This window comes from Lycium barbarum, chromosome 5 (genome assembly GCF_019175385.1).
Source record: "Lycium barbarum isolate Lr01 chromosome 5, ASM1917538v2, whole genome shotgun sequence".
NCBI lineage: Eukaryota > Viridiplantae > Streptophyta > Magnoliopsida > Solanales > Solanaceae > Lycium > Lycium barbarum.
This window is the reverse complement of record NC_083341.1, coordinates 140,741,031-140,766,739: the sequence shown is the minus strand read 5'-3', so window position 1 is coordinate 140,766,739 and position 25,709 is coordinate 140,741,031. Positions and strand designations below refer to the sequence as shown.

Sequence of the window (25,709 nt, the reverse complement as noted above, 5' to 3'; positions counted from 1 at the left end):
CAGCAAGCCCACTGGACAAATAAAGCCCATTTGACAAGTAAAGCTCAGTCGGCTACAAATGGAAACAACCACGAAGTGCAAAGAAAATAAGCCCAAGCTTATTTATGAGAATAAAGTACCAAATCAAGCCAAAGTTTCAATCAAGTAAGATTACAGAATCTTACGCTATGTCAAAGGAAAAGAAATCAGTCAAGAGATCAATCAGTGTCAATCATGAAGATTGCAAGTTTAATCAAATCAGGATCAACAAAGAAACGAGTACAAAAGTTGAACCATTCCAACAAGGCAAATACTGGCCATATGAAGAACAAGGAAAGAAGTAGTACGACATTAATAACTCTTGCTTTATTCTTGGAAATTAGGATCCTCAATATTCCTAATTTACAAGGATCAATTCTCTTGGGTTGATATCTCTGCTGGAAGAGTCTAACGGCTACAAAATTGAGGAATATAAATACAAGACTAGAGACGAAGAAACTTATACCTTTGTCCCATTCTCTCAAGTTCTCTGCTTTACTTTTCATAAACATTGTATTTCTGAGTGATCTATAGTGTGAACAAAAAAGAAAGGAGAGATATAGTATAGTTTGTGAGGCACTGTATCAAAAGATTACTAGTGTTTTGAGTGTAGATGTAGGAGCTCCATTCAAACAATGTACCAAACCTTTCACAAAAGAGCTGCAAAAAACACCCTTGCAACCTAAGGGGACTGGATTAGGATTCACATTAAATCTGAACTAGTATAAAATATCTGGTGTCATTTAATTTCTGCAAGTTAATTTCTGCATTACTTTAGAGTCGACTAGTTTGTTCAGATAGTTGACCCCCCCCCCCCCCCCCCCTCCCTCTCTTGCACTTTCACAAGCCACTATCTTGAAAGAAATTTCGGTCCGATTAGGGTGCTAATTGATTAGACCGATCTCTCCCCAAGGTTCTATAGACTTCCAAACCCATGCACACGTGGCTGCAAGTTTGGGATTTGCACAAATAAAATTGCCTAGAAACAAAATTGAGAAGAACTATTGTAGAATGTAGAGAGAATGAGAGGAATATTTTTGTGTACCATTAATTGTATTGACTAACTTAACATTAGGAAAGGTGCGGGTAACCAAAAACCAAATTATCGGATTAACACTAGGGTGCAATTCATTTAGACCGGTTGCTTCCCAATGTTCCACAGCACTCCCAAACCCCCAAACACGTGCACTCGTGGCTGAAAATTTAGAGTTTGCACAGAAAGACAGCCTAGAAACAAAGCAGAGGAGAAGTATTGTAGAGAGAACGAGAGGAATATTTTCTGTGTAACTTTAATTGTATTAATTAACTTAATGTTGGGGTGGGGCCCAAATATAGCCTTTGTTTGCCATTGAAATCTGACCATTGCCAACGGTCATTTTTTTTTTAATTTTAAAAATGCTAGCATTTGGGTCATGTTGAGCTGGTAACCGATCCAAAACTCATTCCGATCTCCAGGGCCAAAAATTGAGGCCGGCCTAGGCCCCTTGCTCCCTTATCAGGTCTTTAACGGGCCCGAGATGGACCATTTCTAGATGGCCCGACCCGTTTGACACCCATATTGACACAAACCAACACCAAGATTTCTACTCTAAATAGTCTCTCCTCATGTCAACTTATGGTGGAGAAACTGAACAGGCTAAAGCATAAATCAGGGGCTATCAAATAAATGAGAGAGAAAAAGAACACAACAATCACGCTACAACAAATTGGTTGCTGTTTAAATGGGACTTTTCATTGATGCATTTAACAATATAATACGACGTTCAAAATAACAATAGAAACAAACATTTTAAAGTAACGATACAATACAATTCAACATTTAATAATTTTGCAGTGGATGAAGCATGATCTGGACTCCGTGTTTAGGGCGGAGGTTGAGGATCACAGTGGGCAAGTGATTGTAATTTGGTGAAAGAGTGAACTTGTAACGCTGCAAGATCATAGAAAGTGCTATCTTGATCTCCATAACTGCAAAACTCGAGCCAACACATTTTCGAGGACCAAATCCGAAGGCTAAGAAAGCCATCAACTGGTCCCTTGTTGCTTTAGACACACCTTCAGCAAATCTGTCTGGATTAAAAATGTGAGCATCTTCTCCCCATACTTCACGGTTCTTGTGAACTGATAAAGGGGGAATGTGCAAGTCAATTCCTGCTGGAAGTGTAAATTCTCCCAGTCTTGCTTTTCTTGTAACACTTCTCATGATATATAACGCCGGTGGATAAAGCCTCAGAGTCTCATTTATTATCATTCCTAGCTACAAGCAATGACACAGAAAGAATATGTGTTATAACTTCAGGGGTGTTGACAACAGGGAAGATGAAACCTTCTTGACCGTTCATATGAGCTACAACAACTACATGAATGGTTGGGATGGAGCAAAGGCTAATTAAGAATAAAGTATCAGTGGATTCTGAATAAGTATGATCATATAATTATACATTTTAACTTTTTTGTGCATATATTAACATAGTTTGTATTATCTCTTCCCAGTGGCGGAGCCAGAATTTCCGCCGAGGGGGTTCAAAATATAAAAAAGTAAACATACGAAGAAGCCTAAGGGGGTTCAACATCTACTATATATACATAAAAAATAATTTTAACCTTGTAAAAACAGTATTTTTTTCCGCCGAGGGGGTTCGGATGAACACCCTCGGCATAGTGTGGCTCCGCCACTGGGTAGAGCATGGTATAAATATTATGGTAGCACTATCTTAATCTTCAATGTTATTACTATTGTTGTGCCTTTCTTTTACTTTGGTTATCTTTATTATTTTTGCTGACAGTTTCTTTTTCAAACCTATTCTGAAGACCGTATTTCTTGAGCTGAGGGTCAATCGAGAATAGCCTCTCTACCCCACAAAGGTAGAGATACGGTATGTGTACACCCTACCTTCCCCAGACCTCACTGGGTATGTTGTTGTTGTTGTTGTGTATAAACATAGGTCGAGTTTTGAAAATATATACAAATTATTTGGGGATAAATTGGGTAAAGAAATTTGGATTCTTACAATCTTTAGTTTTGAAATGCCATCTGTCTTTGGATTTTCTTGGCCGAAGAGTTCAAGTACTTCCTTTCTTGCCTTCTGTTGCCAATCAGGGTTGATTGCTAGGAGAAGAACAACCCAACTTAGTACAATAGTTGTTGGTTCATGCCCAGCAAAATAGAATGTTTTACATTCATCGATGATGTCGGCCACTGAGATCCTTGTTTTCACATCAGAATCATGATGAGCCTTCAAGAGTGATCCAAGAAAATCACTTCCATAGCTCTCTGCTTGTCCTGTCTTGACATTATCTTCTCTTTCCCTTATCAATAACATGAACGACTCACGAAGAGCTTCTCCGAGCTTGTCTGATTCTTTATCCTCAGATGTCCTGAAAATTTTACTACAGAGGCACCAGAGAAGCTAAATGTTAAAAAAATGGATACGTTTAAAGTATAAATTGATGCAAATCAAGAATTGTGTTTCGAATTACTCGATTCCAGGAATCCTTGTCTTTCCGATGTTCATGTAAACGAGGATAGATAATCTGTCCAATCTTTGGAAAATATGCTTCCCCTCCAAGTAGCAGCTTCCAAAAGCAGTTTTTGCGATGTTCTCTGAGCTCAACTGCCTGAATTCTTCGTACACTTCAATCTCTTTACCTTCATAAGATTTCCATGTTTTCAACATTTCTTCCACACTTCCAATGATTGTTGGAACCATGTCCTGATTTGCAGGGATAAAGATAGGAATTAGCGAAGGACAAACTCTGTAATTAAACAACAAAATTTGTTGCTAATCCTGTTTCGCGACATAATATTAAAATTTCTGTTATCTATGAGCTATATAGCGCCTAAGTTTGTTACTAGTTCCAGTTTTTTTGGTAGTTCCTACTATAATACTATAATTATACAAGATTTGGGAGATACTCACCTTCAAGCTTTGTGCATGGAAAGCAATTTCAGCCACTTTTCTAAGTTTAGACCATTTCTGACCTTCTGAAAAAGGAAGTCCATCCCCAAATAAATCCTCTAAAGGACCAGCAAGTTTATGCTGAAGAAATGAACCCTCCTTGTTGCTAAGAATTTCTTTGATCAAGTCAACATCAGTTACAACCAATTCTGGGTGAGAACCATGCCAAAAAAGAAAAATCCTTCCTGATACATAAATTGATCATAAGTCGGTTAATACGAGGCATTTGGAAAATATTATTTTCGCTTTTGACCAATATTTTAAGATGAATTTTGTCACCATATGATATGAGAAGACTTGCCACTGAAAGTACTTATTGTAGTATAGTTTTCAAATATCTAAATTTTACTTTTAAAAGATTGAACAAATCCAATTCAGCTCGGAAAATTAGTCAAATTGCCTCTCGAGAAGCGAAACATGACAAATATCTTGGAACGAGAGAGGAGTAATATATAGAAGAAATGAGGAAATGATTACCATATAGTTTGATCCATGAGTAGAAATGAGGCTGTAACCTGGGGAATATTTCATGTGTTAGCTCCATGGGACCAGTGTTTGATTTCATTTCCATGTCTCTAATTTCTGTGTCATTCCCATTTGGAAACTTGTAAGATGGACCTCTAATTCCTTGTGATTTCATCAAATTTTGTAGGGAAATTGGATACCACCATGATTTATACAAGAACTTTGCAAGAACCAGTAATCCAAGAAAAACTAAGAAGAATATTATCATGGCTTCCAGTGAACAGTAAAACAATAGGTCAAAGTGGACTGTGAAATTCAAGGAACAGTACTTAGATAATTATGCCAATTTAAAGATATATAAGGAGGTATACTCATCTAGTAATTAATTAAACCACCCATTTTTGTCCACGTTGTTCACCTGGTGGGCGCAACAAGTTTGAAATTGAAATAATCGATAGGTTCACCCGGTGTGCTGATCAACTATAAAACAAAATGATAGATTAAACTATTAAGCAAATATGTCATTATTAGGTGGCCTTGGCTCATTAAATTAATCACATGCAGCTAAACCTTATTAGAAAAACAATGGAATCTCTTCCAAGATAGAGACACAGTTTGTCTGATTCCATGCCTTAGTTAATCTATCCATATATACCAGTATTCTAATATTATTATTATTTTTAAAAATAGAGGCTTCTCTATTTCTATTTTATTTTTGTTTCGCTCCTCCTTTTTTTTTTTTTGTCATAAAAAAATCATTCTGATAAATTATTAGTCAAATAAAAAGTTGAATACATCCTGAATCAAGGATGGGGATCTAGTATCCACTCCGTGGCATCAGACGTAGAACTCGAAGCCCGAGCTAATAGATGGGCACACAAGTTCGCTGATCTTTTGACAAAAGACGGACATAGAAGTAAAGTCACACATGAGTGTTTGGCTCCTCCTTTATTCGAGGTGCAAGAGTCAAATGGTTCACTTATTTAATCTTTACATTTCTCTTTTCCTAGTCTGGTCCAATTTTCTTTACAATTTTCAAAATAGAGTCACGAGAGCTTGCTGGAAGTTTGTTCAATTCCATGCCCTTGATATATCCATATATACATGTATTCAATTGAAAGAAAGGGATAAGTTTAAAGATTGAAAAGAATGTCATATTTAAAGTGTATAGTGATGTAAATTATTAAGAGTTGTGTTTTTAGTCATACTGAATTCCAGGAATCCTAGTCTTTTCCATGTTCATATAAACAAGTAGGGATAATCTGTTAGGTATATATGCTTCCCCTCCAAGTAGCTGCTTCCAAAAGCAGTTTTTCGATGTCCTCTCTGAGCTCAACTGCCTGAATTCTTAGCAGTATAATCTTTCATATTATAGAGCAACCCAATTTTTATCTTTTACCCTTTTTTTTTTTTGGCAATGGAATCTCTGAAGTAGATGGTGGTTGATAAAGAACTCTTTGATCAAGATCCATGATACGAAAACCAAAATCAGAATAACGAAGAAAAAGATATCGTGATGTAAGTCTGTCATTCCTTGCATTACGGGTGTTGTTCTGTCTTGAGATCCTAATTGCCATGGTTCCGCATACACTTTGATTTCTTTACCTTCATAAGATTTCCATGTTTTCAACATTTCTTCCACACTTCAAATGATTGTTGGAACCATGTCCTGATTTGCAAGGATAAAACTATTTAGACATACATATTGTCTCTCGAATATATATACTACTGAAAAAAAGGACTTAGCGACGAACAAATTCTGTTGCTAAACAACAAAATTCGTCGCTAATCCTCGTTAGCTACAAATGTTTAAAGAAACAATTGTTAGCTACAAGCTATTTAGCGATAAAGTTCGTAGCTAATTTCAATTTCAATTAAACTGGCTATGATTTGCATGTTGTTCACCTGGTGTGCTGATCATTGATCAAGTATAAAATCAAAATGATAGAGTAACTTAATATGTCATTATTAATTAGTTGGCCTTGGCTCATGAAATCACATGGAGCTAAAACCTTATTAAAATAATGGAATCTCTACCATCCAAATTACTAATTGTTGTCTGGCTCCTCTAAAAGACTCGAGGTACAAGAGTCCAATGGTTTCACTTATTAAATCATTTTTTTGTGCGGATTGCCTTCAAAAGCACTGGTCTTTAATTTTCGCCCCTCAAATTGGTGGTCTTTAATTTTTGTCCTTCGCCTAATACCCAAGGTTTTGTGTTCGAACCCCAGCTCAGTAAAAAAAAAAGAGGAAATTTCGCAAGGCAGAGGTTTGAATTCGCATGACAGAGTTTTGCATTCAGATATAAGGCAAAACTCTGCCTTAAGGTAGAGTTTTGGCATGCCTGAAGGCAAAGCGGGGGTTCAAACTCTGCCTGATCAGGTAGAGTTTGACTGCAAAATCTGCTTGAAGGTAGCAAAATTCTGCCTTGCGAATCCAAACTCTACCTTGCGAATTTTTTTAAATTTTTTTGACTAAGTGGGGGTTCAAACCCGAAACCAAGGGGTTGTAACAAAAGGCAAAAATTAAAGACCACCAATGTAATGTGGAAAAATTAAAGACCACCCCAAAATATGGGTATTCCTCCGATAAACTCTGTCCTTTACATTCTTTATTTTGGCCCAATTTTCTTTACAATTTTCAAGATAGAGCCACGAGTGCTTGCTGGAAGTTTGTCCATATCCATGCCCGTAATATATCCATATATACATGTATTAAATTTAAAAAGGATAATGCTAAAGACCTCCTCTTAGGGCAGCTTTCGTAATTCAGAGGCATAACTAGGATATTCACTAAGAGTGTTCAAACTTTCAAGAACTAGGGGCAGCTATACCGCTAGGCTTTTTATTCAACATGGTGCAAATGTTACAATTGCATATAATAAGGAGAACCTAGGAACTTCCTTAGTACAAGAAATCGGCATAGAACAAACAATTACCTATGGGGAATTTTACACTGTATGCCAATTATGGAAAAATATTTACCCGTTTTAGCCCATCTATTTTTAATTACCCGTCATAGCCATTTTTTTCCTCTTCAGTTTTTTACTAGTCTTATACATTATTATACACTTTTATACAAGGTTATACATTGTCTACAGTAGATGAATAAAGTTATATATTGTTGTATAATATTGTATACTAGTCTTATGCATTATTATACACTTTTATATAAGGTGTATACATTATCTACAGTAGGTGTATAAAGTTGTATATTGTTGTATAAAGCTGAATATTCAAGTTGGGCCATGAAATGTTGGGCTGTAGGTTTGTAATTTAAAATATGGGTTATGAATATGTAATTTTGACCCATACATTGTTTATAAGTGAAATTTCCCCATACCTATGTCCATTGCAATGTCGCGATTGAATCAGACGTGCAAAATGTTGTAGATACAACAATTGTCAAATTCGGTAAGCTCGACATAATGTTCAATATCGCTGATATACCAAGTAAACCGATTCTCAGCATCTTAGATATAAATTACGACACAACTAAGGATGTGTTCGACGTGAATGTTGCTGGCCCCTTTTTTTGCATGAAACACGTTGCTCGGATGATGATTCCTACCAAGAGTGGGGCCATTGTTTTCACAACTAACGTGGCGACAGCTGTCTATGATGTGGCCTCGAAAAATGCGCTTTTAGGGCTCTCCAAGAATCTTGCAATTGAATTAGGGATGTATGGAATAAGAGTTAATTGTGTTTCTCCTTACGCGATAGGCACGCCGTTGGCGGAGAGTGGACCCGGGTATGTGGCAGATAGAGAGAAGGCGAATGAGTTGTTTTCAGAAGGCATAATACATAACCAAACCCTCAAACTTGGCCTCTGTTGGCAAGTACACCCTCCAACTTTGGGTGTGCACAAGTAGGCACCTCAACTTGCATAAAGTTGAACACGTAACACAAATGTTGACGTGGCACTGACATGGCAGTAACGTGGCACATAAGTTTGGAAGTGTCTAGATAATCATTTTGTAAGTTGAAGTGTTCAACTGACAAAGTGGAGAAAAGTTGAGGTGCCTACTTGTGCGCACCCCAAAGTTGGAGGGCATACTTACCAGCTGAGGCCAAGTTTGAGGGCTTGTTTTATAAATTATGCCTTTTCAGAAGTGTGAAATTTGAAAGGAGCTACTCCTATATTAGATGAACAAGAAGTGGCAAAGGCAGTGTTGTATTTGGCAAGTGATGATTCCAAATATGTAAGTGGGTTGAACCTCATTCTTGATGGTGGTTCTAGTACCACTAATTTGGCCTTGACAGAGGCTTTCAATTTCAAGACATTGTTTTCACCAACTTCTTATCATTCTACCAATTAAGAAATGTTTTATTTTTGTTATTTGGGTAGGCGGGTGTTTAGAGTAGCGTCCGACGCCTAAATGACACCTTTTTTAACAAAAAATTCCAAAAGGGGTCCTGGGCTACACAATAAATCAAAACGGGTTTATCGTGTAGCCCTACACAATTTGCCTTAAGTAATTTTTTTAAAATTTCACAGAGGCTTTTATATCGTGCCTCTGTGCACGTTTTGGAGGATTTCTATAATGGTGTCTTTTTTTTTCCAACTCAATGGATTTCTATAAATGTGTGTTTTTCATTATTTTTTACTTCCTTGGGTGAGTTTTCCAAATTGAAGGAGACACAAACCAATTAAATATTTAGGGAAAAACGTGCACAGAGGCACGAACCATATAATACTCCTAAACATTTGCTCTAACTTTAAAATCTGTCTAGTCTATCAGCTCCAAATTGGTTATGAAATAACTATGCTTCTCTCTCTCTTGCAGAATGCGGTGAATTCAGATACATATAAAATTTCAAAACTTGCAAATTGGGTTCCTGATTGGAGAGTTAAGGAGCGTGTTTTTCTAGCTGCCTTTTTAGGTTCTCATCTATCGTACCAAAAATTAATGAGTGATAAGACTGATGTTTTCTAGTTATGAAAGGAAGGAACACGACTTTGTAATAAATGACAAAGAAATAAATATTGAATTAGATGATATATATTTTCTAACAGGGCTACCCATTAAAGGTGAAGTAGTAGCGGCAGAACCAACCAAGTTGCTTACATATGCGAGAAGTTGTTACACCGAGTTCCTCCACAATCGGATATTAAAAGTGTTTTTTTAAGTTTAAATTGGTTGTACACAAATTTCTCTGCGGTCCCTGAACCTTGCGATAATTTAGACACATACATTAGGGCGTACTGCCCCTACATCCTAGGCACCATAATTTGCCCCGTGTCCACAAAAGATGCTGTAATGGTTGAATTTCATAAGCATTAGAGAATATAGAAAAAGTAAATGATTATGCATGGGGATTAGCAGTTTGGGTCCACTCTCAATTTGCTTTGCAAGAAAAGAGAGGCGGCACTAATCTTAGTCGTCTGCTAATCCATGTAAGAAATATTTTTTTATGTTTTGTATACCTTTTTTTCAATTTCAGAATTTAACTTTTTTGTTGGCTTTTCTTTACAGCTCTTGGCTCTAGAGCATTTACCATATATGGCGAAGGCTTATTTTGAAAAAGATGATGTAGCTTTCCCATCCCCCGTTGCTAAACCGTGGTTTGAACTTTTGGAGAATTATTATGCAAATAGCCATAAGGTGTTCGAAAGTAGAGACAAGGACAAGGTATTTGAATACAATAGTTTTAATTTGAATATTAGTGAATAAGTATATAAGAAACATTTATTAGATATTATATTGATCTGAATATTGCAGTTTTTATTTGAATATTGGTGATCATACTGATAGTTTTAATTTGACTATATGTGTCGTGTTTTTAATTTTTTTAATTTGATGAAGTGAATGTAGTATTTCTGGCATCAAGAAGATACAATGGTTACAAAAGGTTAGGTTAGCTCCATAACAGTAAGCTCTAACGCACAGGAAACTAACCAAAAGCAAAATAAGTTGTTAAGCCAGGTTCTAAGAACCCAAGAAATGTGAAAACAAAAGAGGTTGTTAAGCCAGGCTCAAACAACCAATGAAATCTACAAAAGGAACATCTTTTACAAAGGCAGGATGCTCCAACAATAGAGCTATTGCAGACACCTATCCTAATGAGCTTCATGACAAAAAACATTTGTTATTACCATTTATTCATATTGGGAAGGATTATTTCAAGTTAACAAAACGTTAACCATTTGTTTCAATACACTACCTTGGTTATTGTTGTCAAAAATATTATTGATATATATGAAGATTTGAGTGTAGTCCAATTCAAAGTTTTAAAATATTACGCAAAGTTCTACTGCCAAAATTTGAAAATTGAAACAATAACTCAAAATTGGAAAGAAAATTCACTATATTCCTAATATAATGACCTTACAAGGAAATAGTGAATATTTTTTATTAATTCAAAAGGTCAAATAATAAACAATGGTCGAAATGATGATGTTTTCTTGTTTATGAAGATTTCATTTTAAAAATTTAACTTGATTTTTCTAAATCAACTATTTCTATTAAAAGAAATATTTTAAGGAATTAATTCTTAAAAAGATTAATTCATAGTTTTACATCTCAAAAAGTTAGAAGAGTGGACTTTAAATAAAAAAATATACATAAATATTACTAAAAATTTATGGCATGCTCTTAAATTTTAACTTTACACCACCGACTTAATTGAGCCGCCACTGTACAAGACATAATAGAAATTAATCTTTTGAGATATTCTTGATGTCTATCTTTCAGTAGTTCAATCATGATTTGAATTATTTTTTTTCTTTCCTTATTCTGAAAACCATATAAGTACCATGGAACTTGGGATTGAACAGGTGAGGCACCCTTCTCCCTTCGGATTGGTTTTTTGTGTTACATTGTCGTATTAATGCATTCAAGGATGATGGTGAAAGGTAGATTAATAAAATGTGTTGTGAAAATAATGAGAGATTAATGTTCAAATTATAACAAAGATATTTGATATCTAGGATGGTGAAAGATAGTAAGAGCCTGTTTGGATGGACTTATGCCTATAAGCTGCAAACAGCTTATAAGCTAAAAAAAATAAGTTGGGGTAGTCTAACTTATTTTTTTTTTGACTTATAAGCTGGTTTCAGCTTATAAGCTGCTTTAGATAAGCTAAGTCAAATGGGCCCAATTATTTTTTTGAGCTTTAACTTATAAGTCAATCCAAACGGGCTCTAAATACGTGAAAGAATAGTTGAGGTATGTATAAGTTGATCTGAATATCACCGTTATAAAAGATTTAGTGCACTAATTTAAGCCTTTATTTTGTCGAAAGTTTTCGTAATTTTAGAAGAAATTCCTAGTTATTCCTTTACGTTTTCTTTTTAGGTAATTAGATGTAATAGGAGTTAGAAAAAAATATATTAAACAATAACATATACAAGCGTAGACAAAGAAAGAATATAGAGGTCAATTAATAAGAAACCGTAGAAACAGGATCAGCCTAGTTCCTTGCAGGTTTCTTATTTACTTGCTTTACATTAATTAAATAGATTTTTTTTTTTGTGGTTTTTTAAGACTGTCCTGCGAACACTTTCAGGTTTTTTTTTCGGTAAGTATCTTTCCATTCTTAAAAGATTGACGGGATTTAAAGAACAAGAATTGGAACATTGGATTTTTGGTATGAATTCGAACAACAATTCCTCAAAATTTATGTAAAAAAAACATTGACATACTTAAAAAATTATATCCATAAGAAAGCTATAAATCATAACTTTTATGATTAAATGTGTCTAAGAAATAATTGAAAAGTCGTCCTGAAAATTAATCTTAAATTAATACGAACTTATGCCAACCTCCTGCTTTTTCTCCCTCAATTACATTTTTTGTTTTGGTAATCAATAACGTATTTATTTTTGACTAAAGTACCAACAATATTTCATAACATAACCAATCACTTAATAAATATTTGTTTGTGATAACCAAAGTACCAAAATTAATTTATCTCTGTTTCATAGTTCTTTCTAAGTTCCTATATAACTCATGGTAGACAATTTGTAGCCAGAAAATTGAGCTTCTCATTTTTTCAGTTTTAACTCCGGTATGCAAAATTCACTAGCTCGACTAACCGGATCACTAAACCTTCTAACATGGGTAAAGGGTTCTACACTGATATGATCTTCAATTTTTATGGCTCGAATCCGAAACTTTAGGTTAAGAGTAGACGGAGCTCTACCATTCCTCCACACACATCGGAAGTTAGAGGAAATTTAGTTTCTTACTCCCTCTGTCTCAATTTATGTAGCAGTGTTTGACTTAGCACAAAGTTTAATAAAAAAAAAGGAAGATTTTTAAAATGTATGGTCTAAAACAAATCTTAGACATTTGTGTGACTATAAATCATTTCATCAAGGATAAAAATGAAATTTTAAAGTTAAGTTGTTTCTATTTATAAAAAGATGACATTTTTTTTGGAACCGACTAAAAAGGAAAAAATGTCACATAAATTGAGACACAGGGAGTACCAAGTTAATGGATCTCTTAATTATATAACATATTCCGTGCGCTGGAAAAAGAAAGTGAAGGTACTAATAGAGATGCACACACACAAAAAAAAAAAAAAAAAAAAGCAATACAAACTCATCTATTTGGTTATACAAATCCTCTATATACATTACAAATTACTCAAATTTATTTCATTCTAATACAGTAATACTAATGTTATTTGTTTTTTAAAGATAAATTAGAGTTCTCTAAAACGAAATGGTTCATAAATCTCATGCTTATTCATATGTAACTCTAATGTAAATACAACAAAAACGTACAAAGCTTTATTTCCCAACTAATGGTTATTGTCTATTTGGCTTTTTCATTTCCATCTTGTTCCATTTTTAGCTAATTTCCTAGTGAAGTTAGTCCTTGAACTGCTTCACAGAAAATCTTTTTTGTCTTTTCGTCACGGTTGTAAACCATATCCGAGCTAGCTTGTGCCCACCGAGGAAAAATCACATAATATTTTTTGTCTCTACTAGCATTAGAACCCTGATTTCCAAAATCTACGCCGACTTTATTAACCGCTAGGCCACGTAATCTAATTCTAGATACTCCACTTTTATCCTACTGCAATAAGTACTTGCTACTGTTTTCAAATTCTAAGTTGACCAACTCCCATAATTGGTCAACTTGACCTTAAAATCAACTTAGATACCAAAAGTGAAATGAAGGAGAGGGTAATTTCTTATGATAATATACTACTGAGCATATTATTAAACTGCCTGGGTATTGCAGCTTATTGCTTGTAAACTAGAGTTATAATTACCTAGTCACAAATATTTTTTAACAAATTTTTTACAGCTTTTGTGGAGCAATTCCTGAAAGCCACCTCACAGCCCTGAAAGCAGAAAATTACATTAACAAAAACATAAAGAAATGACAAAACTAAACCTGGAAATAAGAACCTTTCTGCATTTGAATGCAGCTTTCCACATGGTGAAAAAAGCTCAAGCATTCAACGCCTGTACAAAAAATTTCCAAACCTACAAGATAATCTTTTTCCCGAAAATAAACTACATTTATCTCCTATGTCACTGTCATACAGTTGGTAAGTATTTGTCCTTCATTCGAGAAATAAGCTTAAATTTCTCCTCAGCTTCAACTTGATGTCGTATATCAGATCGTGAAGCTCTATCCGGGTGAAATGTCAGCAAGGCTTTCTTGTAAGCAACGCGCACCTGAAACAAGAATTTATTCTAAGTAATGTCTCTCGTGCTATTCTTCTAGCTGCGACTAACACTTCACAAATAGAAATATAAGAAAGAGACGGCAATACGGAGAAGTTTGTAAGACAAAACTCAAATACAACTCCCGAAATCCCAGGTAAAAAACAAGAAATGAGAAAAAGTGGCATGTTGAAATATGAATGCCAGAGGCGGAGCTCGCCCTTAAATTTTGGGTTCGGCAGAACCCAGTAGCTTTAGCTCAAATCCTATATATTAAAAAAATTATTTGATATGTATAAATAATATATTCAGAACCCAGTAAATAAAATAAGTTATGATCCCAAACCCATAAACTAAAAATTCGAGCTTCGCCTGTCATGAGTGAAGGATCGAAATTTGATGAGCTGGTAATAGAAGGTGGAAAATATATTTAGAGACTGAGTGTACACAAACCTCATGATTAGTGCCATCACCAACATTGATCCCCAATCCGCGCAACACCGAAGCCATATCAAGGCATGTCATTTCAAGCTTACTGAGTTCCTTTCGAACTTCGGCTCGTATCCGCTCCTTCAAGTTCATATTCTCTACGTCCTAAAAAGATTCATCAGAGGAAAATGCAAATATGCTATAATCACAAAATAACACAGAGGCAACATAAGTGGCATGGAAAAGAAACACAAAGAAATATAAAGATAGAGAGGCTGCACAAAGGCGCGAAATAGACAACAGAAGAGGCCAAGTTGTCATACCTTCTTTTGAGTCTCTCTCATTTCCTGCACACGCTGCTTTTGTCTCTTCTCCATTTCTAATACACGCATACTTTCAGCCTTCTTTCTTTTCAGCAACTGCTTCATTTTCTTGGCTTCTTCTGCCTGAATGGGTAAAAAAAGCACATCAGATAACAGTACATCTTCGAACATATACAAATCTTACTTTCTTTTAGCTAATTTATCTTTTCCTCCGTGGTTGCACTTTTTTATCAGAAATTCTAGAACTTCAATCCTAATCTTCAGAGTTTATTGTTTAGAACACCATCAAAACAGCAATCTTAGCCAATTACAAACCAAAATTCGTAACATAATGCTAACCTGATATCTTCACATTAACAAAAGACACATGACATGAAAATAACATATTACCACATGCCCCACATGATGTTTACTTCTATATCCATTTATGGACCCCAGGGCTTAGTTCAAGTGGCAAAGGTTGAGGGACTTGTGACGGGGGTCACAGGTTCGAACCCTGCGCCATGCGAACTAAGTATGATATTTAAGTCAAGGAGGATAGAGAGGCAGGCCTATTATCCCCAAGTTTCGAACGCTGCGGTTGGTCTTAAGGGTTGGTCCAAGACAAATTTCTCGGTCATCAAATAAAAATAATAAATAAATAACCAGAATGGGATTATCTATAGAAATTAATTTTCTAATTTTATGAGCATGAAAGGGAGAGAAAGGGGCCCGCTGAAAACCATTGCCTTTTGGCTCCATACAGAAACCCGGCCATGAAGAAATATCACAACTATCCTTTGGAAAAAACGTGTTACTTTAACTAGACCAATGCCCTCGGGAAAGAACTTGATGAAGGAAGGCGAAATGGAAGGTTTAGTTGACCCTTAAGGAGAGGGATCAAACTCTCCCTGCCTCTACCTCTGACAGTACGAAGCAGAATTTACAATGTTTTTGTCTTCTTTTCCTGGATCTCTCTGTCTAATGTGCTGCATATATTTTATCATAATAAAAGTATCAAGGGCCTGGTGAATGCTATTGTTCGTCTCATCTTGCATATGGTCTCACCAACCAACAATGGTAAGAAGTAAAACTCTTTTCCATCTAATTTCTCCTAAGAGCTTCTATCCCAAATCTCCACCTTCATTTTCCAATAATTTCTCCTACGAGCTTCTATCCCAAATCTCCACCTTCATTTTCCAACAAAGTGTCATAAAGCATTTGAAAACTCTTGTCCATAGTTCCGATTCTTGGATCTAGAGGCATTATCTTTCAAGTGACTAAGAGATACTATATTCACCCATTTTAATGAGTACTAAATCCTACCCAACACACAGGTAATTTTAGCCATTTTACTACTCTTTTCTTCTCAATGAAAAATTTCCGAACAACCACATCTTAGTATTTTTCTCCAATGGTAAGCCCGAGATATTTTACCAGAGTTTTTGTTCAATGTCCCTACTTCGCCTATCGGAATGAGATCACATTTTTTCAAACTAATTTCGGACACTGCCACGTGGTCCATTGGAAATTTCTCTCAGGAAACCTATCACAATTAGCTTCACTGGAGATCAACGGCTCATCTGTATATAATAGGTTGTTTTTTTTTAAGAGACAGATAGTTTTTTAGTATTAATAGAAATGAATCATCAAGGAGGTACTAGAAGTGTACAGAAGTGTTTGCAGACTTAGCTCCACTGAGGATGTAAAGAGTCTATGAAGTCTAATACATCGTCAATATCATTTATAAAGGTCCTCTCCGAAGCCTTATTCTTTTGTTATTTTCCACCTTTAGACTCACCATTCCTTCAAAATCCAACCAAAACTTGGTTGCTTCCATAATTTAGTGCCAGAGGATATTGTGGCATCTTTATTACACCACTGCCTTTCCACTCCACACCTAGCTTTGATCACCCTCCATAAGTCCTCCATATCAACAGTAAATCTTCAGAACTGTTTGAACCTAGGAATTTTACTATAAAGTCTTAAAGTTCTTCAACCTTAGTCAATCCTCCCTTCTCGCTTTAGTCTCAGCTGACCAATAACTAAACTCATTTTAAGAGAGAATAAGACCCGGGAAAATTTCGTCAGAAAAGAAGTGTCCTACCGAAACAATTGCATCAGAAGTGTGGCAGTAGCTCAACAGACAAACAGTATATACCAGGCGGAGCCACATATGGCTAAGGGGGTTCATCCATGTTTATACATGGTTAAAATTATTTTTTAAGTATAGATAGTATAAGTTGAACCCCCTTGGGCTTCTTCATGGGTTTACTTCTTCATATTTTGAACCCCCTTGTCGCAAATCTTGGCTCCGCCACTCGTATATACCTAACCTTTTTGCTAAGTAATACTCCCTCCGGATCAAAAAAAGAGTCTACTTAGCCATTTGCATACCCCTTAAGAAAATACTAACTCCTAAACAAAAATAGGTAATTTGACTAAACTACCCCTAATTAAATAGACATTGGGATTTGATCATATAACACTTAATAGGGGCAAATAAGGAAAAACAAGGTTAATTCTTTCTTGATTTGCTAAGTGGACTCTTTTTTTGATCCAAGAAAAAAAGGCTAAGTGGACTCTTTTTTGATCCGGAGGGAGTATTTGTTAAATTAGTCAGGCGGACTATCTGTGCCAATCCTTCTTCAATTTTCCATACACAACTAAACAAACCATATGTGGAACAAAAAGACATGTCTACTTGAAAGCCCCAACATAGAGGTGCAGAGAGTACAATATTGGATTTGTTACTGTTGTCAAAGGTGAGCTCCTTTAAACCCTTAAACTCAGTAAAGCCAGGTTGTGCGCTTTTCGTCACTTAGGTGACGCTTAAGTGTAGGCGGTAAGGTAATGAGTCATGCGTCTCAATGCCCATGAACTCTACCTTTAAAAGGCAATACTAAATAATACAATGGATATAGTTAGTATAAAGGATACATTAATTGTAAAATAGCATAATGAAGATATTGTTGGTGATTAGGAATAAGAGATTAACTACTTTTGCCATAAAAATTAAGTATTCACTTTTTTCCGGAATAATTTTTCACTTTATTTGAAATTCAGTGTTCGGCCATGAAAATTCCAAATTCAACTTGAAGTTGGATTCCAAATTTGGAAAACAGCTTATAACCAGTTTTCCAACTCCATCTTCATAATTCCAATTAAAATGCTCATTCTCTCATTTGCAAAAAGAATAACCAAACACAACTCCATCTTCAACTCCAACTTCAAGAACTCCAAATAAAGTGAAGAATATTAGGTTTCTATGGTCAAACGCCTACTAAACTTTTAATATAAGAACCTCGTAATCGTAAGAAATTGAGCTTTTTAGTTATGGGCCTAGCAAAAGAAAAATTGGGATAGGACTCTATAGGATCTCCCCCCTCTCTTCAAAACCGGATGTGAAAGTTCCCTTTTATCCAAAAAACATAAAGCTACATTGTTCCATCTAAATCAAGAAATTAGAAGTGGCTTTTAAACTTGATTGACATGATTTACTTCATATAGATGTATAGCTTTTCGGTTCTTTTTTTTTTTTTGAGGGAAAATGTATTTAGTGTTTCAGTTCTTTTGTTCAAATAGTTATTATTTGTCTATTTTCTCCTAAAAGAAAATAGCTATGTTTTTCTTTCTTCATTAGTGTTTTTGTTTGTTAAAGCTCATGCTTAAATTACGCTTTCTACTTTAATGCCCCAAAAGACTTTAGTTCTTTTCTCTTCTTTTTTTTGATTAAGCACCGGGTGTCCGAGGCTCTTTGAGCCCCGACTAATCCCGGGGGTGCACAGGCCCTCGGCAAGGAGTTTCCCGCAAGTGCACCACGGATAATTCAGGGTTTTACCCAGTCCGATGGCCCTCAGAAATTGTTTGCACCCAATGGGTTTCGAACTTGAGACCTTGAAAGGGAGCACCCCAAGGCTCAAGCCAATTGCCACCAGGCCAACCCCTGAGGGTTAGTTTTAGTTCTTTTCTCTTTTGACTACTCAAGGCTTCAAAGATCCATAATTTAAAGGAAATAGGGAAGGAAGGTTTTTCTTCTTCTTCTTCTTCTTCTTCTTCTTCTTCTTCTTCTTCTTCTTCTTCTTCTATGAGAAATAGAAAGGGAGGAAATTTCACAAATCTACGGGGAGTTTATTTGTATATTTCTACATCAACTGACTACTTCAAGTTTCTAATTATTATGAATGCAATGAACAGCCTGTTAATCTCTTACAGACTCTTACAGTCTTGCTCTCTACAACCTGGCTACAATAACTCCGTTCACACCCTGGAGCATATAGGCTACAAAGAAGCACATTAAGCATCAAAAGTAGAGAATATTTGATCAATTATGGCATTGATGAGATCAAAATTATGGGAGTAGACCTCGGTTCCACCAGTACACAATAAACTTTCATAAGACATTCAGCAGTAAAAAGATAAACATGTTACAGTATGAACACCGAAAGCATAACAGAAAACCAAATCTCTACAAAAGTTATCAGGAAGGACACATGACAGACCTGAATCGCTAACGTTCTTTGCCTAGAAGCCAATTCTTCCTCTAGTGCCTTTTTGTATTCGGAAGTCTCCTTCATCCTTTCTCTTTCGGTCGTAATACAGTTCTCAACATGATCCTCCACATTCTCACCATCTTGGCCATTCACATCATCATGCCTTTCATCCTTGTGTTGGCTCATAGATACAGATTCCGAAAGATCCTCCTCCACCAAGGAACCTCTGTTTCTAGGTTGAGTTTCATTATGTTTTGCACTTACTTCTGATGTCCTATCAGGAATCCATTTCCCATTTTCCTGATCGACACATTTTTTGCTGCTGATTCGTGAGCCTGATGAAGCTCTCCTGCAAATAGAAGACTTTCTAGGACTAACGGGGTATGGATAGTGTTCAACAGATGATCGGGGACGGGTAGTCCACCATGGAAATCCTTCAGAAAATAAATCCTCCTTCCCTTTGAAATTACTAGTACCATGTCTTGATGCTTTGAAGAAACGAAAATTATAACTCTTAGCCGTCTCCTGACACTTCTTACCATTATCAGCAGAAATATGCTGACTCCTACCATTTTCAGTTTCAACATCACGCTGGTGCTTGCTAAGACGAGGTTCCTCCTCTGCTACCCTACACGAAACAGGATTTTCTAAATGAGGTCCTGCAGCTGGAATACCCCCTTCTTTGCCTTGTTCTGAATGTTTTTTTATAAAAGGATTCTGTTGATATTCACAGGGTCTACTGGGATAACCCTCTTCAAAGTTCTCTGTTTGTGGATCTCCATCGTCATGGACATCAGCCATACCAGAAGTACAACGTGATTCGTGTGTCGGTTTAGGAGATAGAACTTCTTTTTCAGAACAAGCTGGATGCTCTTCCCTCTCAGCAGGCTTAGGTTGAATTCCAACACTGGATGCATTATTGGTATCTCTAACACCAGATTGACCAATGTTATCATTTTTCCTCTTTAACGAAGCTTTCTGCCACTGCTCTCGAAGCTTTCCAGAACAATCTTCCATGAAGTCATCATCGTCAGATGAACTACTCTCAGTATCAGACGTCAAACCATAGCGATTTTGGACAGGAGCTTTCCCAGAGTAAGTTCTTTTGCATTTTGATAACTTCACTGGAGGAATATTTTCTCCAACAAACTGACAATCATCACCAATTTCATCTGGAGGTTCTTTAGCACTTCTCGAGGTTGAGCATGGTCTCATGCTAGGGGATGGGTCATGAAAGAAGTGGCGGTCATCTTCTACGCCAAATTCAGGATATTCATTCTCATTGCTTTCGTCATCATCAATGAGGATTATGTTCCTCAAAGGAGACCGTTTTTTGTCTTTCTTTGCAGCTGTCTTACCCCGAACCTTCTTGGTTGTCGATTCAGGCACATCAATAAAAATAACATTACTAAAAGTTTCAGTCTCAACATCAATCAGAACAACATGATCACTTCTTCCAACATCATTGCACCTCCTCGACGTCTTTGTCCCAGTACGGGGCCTGCGATGAGACTCACCTAGAAACACCCCACTCATTTGTCTCTGCAGAAACGACAAAAAGCAATTTAAAAATAACTCACAACCAAAACGAAAAAAAAGAATAAAAATTCAAAGAGTACGCTAAACAAAACCTGGTGATCACCCGCTGATCATCGTCACTGGTTAATATTTGAAAGAAAAGAAGAAAAATACTCAGTCCATCATAAGAGCTAGTCAATTTCCACACTACCCCTACTCCATGTTATTAGCTCTATTTTTTCTTCTTTTTTATTATTAAAGTTTTGTTCAAACCAACTTGCGTGCACCTAGACTAATCCAATACTAGGAAGCTTACCATAGCCAACAAGCACAAGTATCAAGTAAACCTACATGCCGAGATCAAAGCAATGAGCTTATATGGGATGTTGCAGCTGAAATTTGAACCTAAAATCTCCAAGTTATTTCCATATTACTAGCTCTTATCAGCATGAAAGCATTATTTTCACTCTTTGCCACTTTTAATTATCACCAAAACCGATATCCCATGTCCCACTCCACCCACACCTCTACTAAAAGCCAGCAGCTTTACGTTACAACCAAATACTGGAAACAGAGGCGGACCAGAGATTTCAACTTTATGGGTTCTGAATTTTAAAATGACAACTTCAAGTGATAATAAGTTAAAAACTGGGTTCTAAGGAGCCGTTTGGACATGATTTCATCTCATGAGATGAAATCATGTTTGGACATGCAATTTGGATTTCGTAAGTTGCAGTTTTTTTTATAAACATAAAAAACCCACAAGTTGTGAAAATCATCAAAATTTTCCCAATTTTTATACAATCTTACCAAATGAGTAAATCATAGTTCATAATAAAATTAATACGCTACTAGAAGGCCTTTCTAAAAAATACAACAGCAATTGATCAAACTTTAGTTCAATAAAAAGGAAAATTTAACATGAATAGTAATATAACTACTCTTAAATATAATCCTCCCACATGGTACGAACAATCTCTCCACGCCGAGCATGCATTTCCCCATCATTTGCAGATTAATATTTAATACAAATGGTTGGTAAACATGATTGGTAAATATATCTACCAACTTATGGGTCTTTTTTTACAAAATATAAACATATAAACGTACGGGTCAAATTTTACATTTATATTTTTTCAAATCACGATTTCAAATCCCAAATCATGCCTTTTTGGATGATTTGGGATTTCATCTCATGAGATGAAATCGCATGTCCAAACACTGATTTCATCTCATGAGATGAAATCGCATGTCCAAACGCCTACTAAATCTAATGTTTATATATATTTAATGAACTTCTTAACACAAATACACCATTTGAGCAAAAGCTATTGGGTTCTACCAAACCTGTATCCGGACTTCTAGCTCCGTCACTGACCAGAAAACAACAACATACCCAGTGTAATCCCACAAGTGGGGTCAGGGGAGGGTAGGATGTACGCAGACCTTACCTCATCCTTTGCGGGGTAGAGAGGTTGTTTCCGGATAGACCCTCGGCTAAAAAGAAACGTAGTCAATGCAGAACAAATGAAGATACAGAACAAATGAAGCAACACATAGTAATACACACAAAGATAATGATCTACGCGATACCAAAATAACACTACTAAGAAAAAGAGAAGTGGGGATGGAAAGGCTAGCCCCCCACCTCTCTCACACAGAGCGACAAAACTCAACTACCTACTAACCTTCTATCGTAATCATCGACCTCCAAATCTTCCTATCTAAGGTCATGTCCTGTCTTATCACCTCGTGGGATTACACTCAGGGCTGATATGTTGTTGTTGTTGTTGTAGTAGTAGGTAAAACATATTTTTTCTAACATTTCACATCATTACAAAGCTGAGCATAACTTAATCAGAGTATTATACTGCTTTTACAACCAAAATTAAATAGATTAAGCAGCAATTACATAGATCAAAACACAACAATTCCTTCTAACATACCAATCATTACACTATCATCACTATTTACAAAAAAACTAAACAAGAAAACTCATCATGCAGCCCAAAGGGTCCCTAAAAATCCAATTTTTTCACTACATACAAAAGTATACATCAAAATAAAAAATTAAAGCATACCCAAATCAAGAAAATCCAAGAACTCACAAACCCAAAGTCGCAATTAGTAAATAAAACCAAAAACACTGATCGATTTAATAAAAATACTGAATACCCAATTCAACAATTAATTAAAAAATCGTAATTTGTGTAGAAACTTACCTTTATAAAGAAAGTACAAAACCCTAAGCGCGTAAAAACATGGAATTTTATAAAGAATTAATGAAACGAAATATATGAAGAAAAAGGAAAGGAAGAGGGGAAAAAAATACAAGTGGTTTTTATTTTTTTTATTTATTAGTATAGTAATTTTTCCTTTATATATTGAAGGAAATGAAAATTCAAAACAAAGAAAAAAAAAAGAGGTTATTTAAAAATGATGACTTTTATTTGGCTCTGTTGACCTTTTTTTTTTCTTGCCGACGTCAAGGGGAAATGAGATTGAGGTTTAAATTACCGTTGGACTTTTTGAAATCATATTTTTCTTTTATACTTGTTTTGGGTTTCTAGATTTTATAATTTGAGTTTAATGTTTTATACTCTGATTAGTGTGAGAAATATTTTTTACACTATCAAGTTATTTATAAAATAATTAAAGGTATTTAACATTAATTAATAATCTAATAAAAATGATAACTACTACATCGTCTCAAAATAAGTGTCGCTTCAAGAATTCAAGATAAATAAAGAGTGTTCACTTAGTTATTTGCACACTTCTTAAGAAAATACTAACTTCTAGATAAAAATAGGTAATTTGACTAAATTGTCTCTAATTAAATAGGTATTGAATTTAATCACATAACAGCAAATTTAGAAAAATAAGATTAATTCTTTTTTGATTTGATAAGTAGATATTTTTTTTTTATCCGAAGAGAGTAGTAATTTTTTCCAACTATATCCTTATAAACAACTACTACTACTTTTCCTTAACAGTGTTCTAGATTTTATAATAATTTGAGTTTAATGTTTTATACTGTGATTGGTGTGAGAAAATATTGACACTATCAGATTATTTATAAAATAATTAAAAGTATTTTTTTACTCTCTCTGTATTAATTTACGTGATACGGTTTGGATTTTGAGAGTCAAACTTCTTTATTTAGATCATGAATTTGGACATACAATCTTTAAGTTTTTTTTTTGAAAAATAATTTACATATTTAGAAACTACATAAAAAATATATTACAGGTCACAAGAATTAACAGTTTAGAATATTAAAGGGCATACGAATAAAATCCAGGTCAATGTTTCTTGTTTTACTCTCATAAAACGGAAAGTATCACGTAAATTGAGACAGATTGAGTAATTAACATTAATTGGTAATCTAATAAAAATATTAACTAATATGTTTCCCTAATTTTTAGTTTGCTGTTAGTGTAAAACAATCTAACATTGTCGGTACATATAATTAAGTTCATAATTTATTTCAATACTCATCGTTTTGAGATTCTAGCCGAATTCAAAATTATTTCTCTTATATCATAGTAACAATAACTACTGCTTTTGCTACTTCTTTATGATAATGATTGTGAACTTAAGACTAAATTTCTGCTTTTGGAAGTGTTCAATAATAGGAGTTGACAACAATAGTAATTGGTGACGACTGAAAATATAGTTTGGAAGAGTTTTTTTTTTTTAAAAAGTTAAGGTCAGTGGGGGACCCACCAACTATTTTATTAATTTATGATTAAACAAAAACAGATAGTCTCAAAAGAAAGCAAAAAGGTAAGAAAATGGAAAGAAGAGTGAAGTGCAAATGGAAAGCCTAGACGGTGTGGTGCCTTCAGATTTCAGATGCTTTCCCCAATCAATCTTGAAATGTCCTCCTCTGGAGATCTCTAAGGTAAGTGATCCCTTTTTTTGCTTCTTCGATCTTGACCTTTTTCCGGTGTATTTATTCCCCCATCTTTGCTTTTCAGATCTGAGTCGATTGAGCTGAATTCTGCCGTGATTCTTCAAGAAATCAGCTTGTATGTGCTGAATCGGTGGCTTTTCCAGAGGTACCCCTTCACTCTTGCATCCTTCTGTGCTACTTGTCGTTTTATTTTCCATATTCGTTTGTGGAGTTTCTTTCCCTGGCTTGAGATTATACTACAATCGATAGGTGTTTGAGCAAGGGAATGAGCATCATTCGACACTAATACCACACCTTGTTCATTGACCTTCTGATGTATTATATTCCCAAGCTTATGTGCTCGATGTTGCGTGTTGTTCCTTGTGCAACCTTCTCGATTTCCTTTCATGGTTTTGCTGCTTCTTGTGTAGTACTTGTGCCTTTCTTTACACTGTTGGTATTGTTTCTCCTTGGTTTTGTTGTTATTATACTGATTTGTGTTATGATCCCTTGGGATAATCAGTTTCCTCTATTTGTGTTTCCTCTTTAGATGTTTTTTTGTGCTAGGAACTGGTTCTGCTGCTTCTCGATTTTCTTTATTGGTTCTGCTGCTTCTTATGACTTTTTCGCACTGTTGTTGTTGCTTATCCTTGGCTTTGTTAGTGTTGTTCTGATTTGTATTGTGATCCGTTGAGATAATCAGTTTCCTCCACTTAATTGTTCTCTACTGCGTACCTTCCATAGGATTGTTTGCATTACTTGCTGAACTTCAGATGCCTCTATTAACGTTGAAATTACCTGCAAACATTAACAAACAATTAGTATAAACCACCTTCCCATTCTCCTCCCATAGGATTTGAATGTAATAGATTCCCCTGCTCCAAACTTCATCTAAGACTGTCTGCTTCAACATTTCCTGATCCTTAGGTAAGGCAATTGCAACTTGTCACTGTTCACTATTCTTTTGCATTGACACCCCATCTCTTGAAAAGAATTGAAAAGT

At 35.3% G+C, this 25,709-nt stretch overlaps 2 protein-coding genes and 1 pseudogene across 2 annotated transcripts; 1 reads left to right on the top strand and 2 right to left on the bottom strand.

The window, feature by feature from the left end:
* Nucleotides 1-1,736: 1,736 nt before the first annotated feature.
* On the bottom strand, nucleotides 1,737-4,757 carry LOC132642847 (cytochrome P450 CYP749A22-like). The gene is made up of 5 exons (XM_060359872.1): nucleotides 4,455-4,757; nucleotides 3,939-4,162; nucleotides 3,499-3,731; nucleotides 3,030-3,408; nucleotides 1,737-2,275 (listed from the first exon to the last, which is right to left on the bottom strand). The coding sequence occupies exons 1-5, from the start codon at nucleotides 4,708-4,710 to the stop codon at nucleotides 1,838-1,840; spliced, it is 1,530 nt and encodes a 509-aa protein (XP_060215855.1). The 5' UTR covers nucleotides 4,711-4,757; the 3' UTR covers nucleotides 1,737-1,837.
* A 2,258-nt stretch (nucleotides 4,758-7,015) lies between these two features.
* Nucleotides 7,016-8,760, top strand: LOC132639930 (short chain aldehyde dehydrogenase 1-like; annotated as a pseudogene).
* Nucleotides 8,761-13,659: 4,899 nt separating this feature from the next.
* On the bottom strand, nucleotides 13,660-22,477 carry LOC132641928 (uncharacterized). The gene is made up of 5 exons (XM_060359067.1): nucleotides 22,263-22,477; nucleotides 19,303-20,835; nucleotides 14,822-14,944; nucleotides 14,523-14,663; nucleotides 13,660-14,081 (listed from the first exon to the last, which is right to left on the bottom strand). The coding sequence occupies exons 2-5, from the start codon at nucleotides 20,827-20,829 to the stop codon at nucleotides 13,941-13,943; spliced, it is 1,932 nt and encodes a 643-aa protein (XP_060215050.1). The 5' UTR covers nucleotides 20,830-20,835; nucleotides 22,263-22,477; the 3' UTR covers nucleotides 13,660-13,940.
* Nucleotides 22,478-25,709: the final 3,232 nt, after the last annotated feature.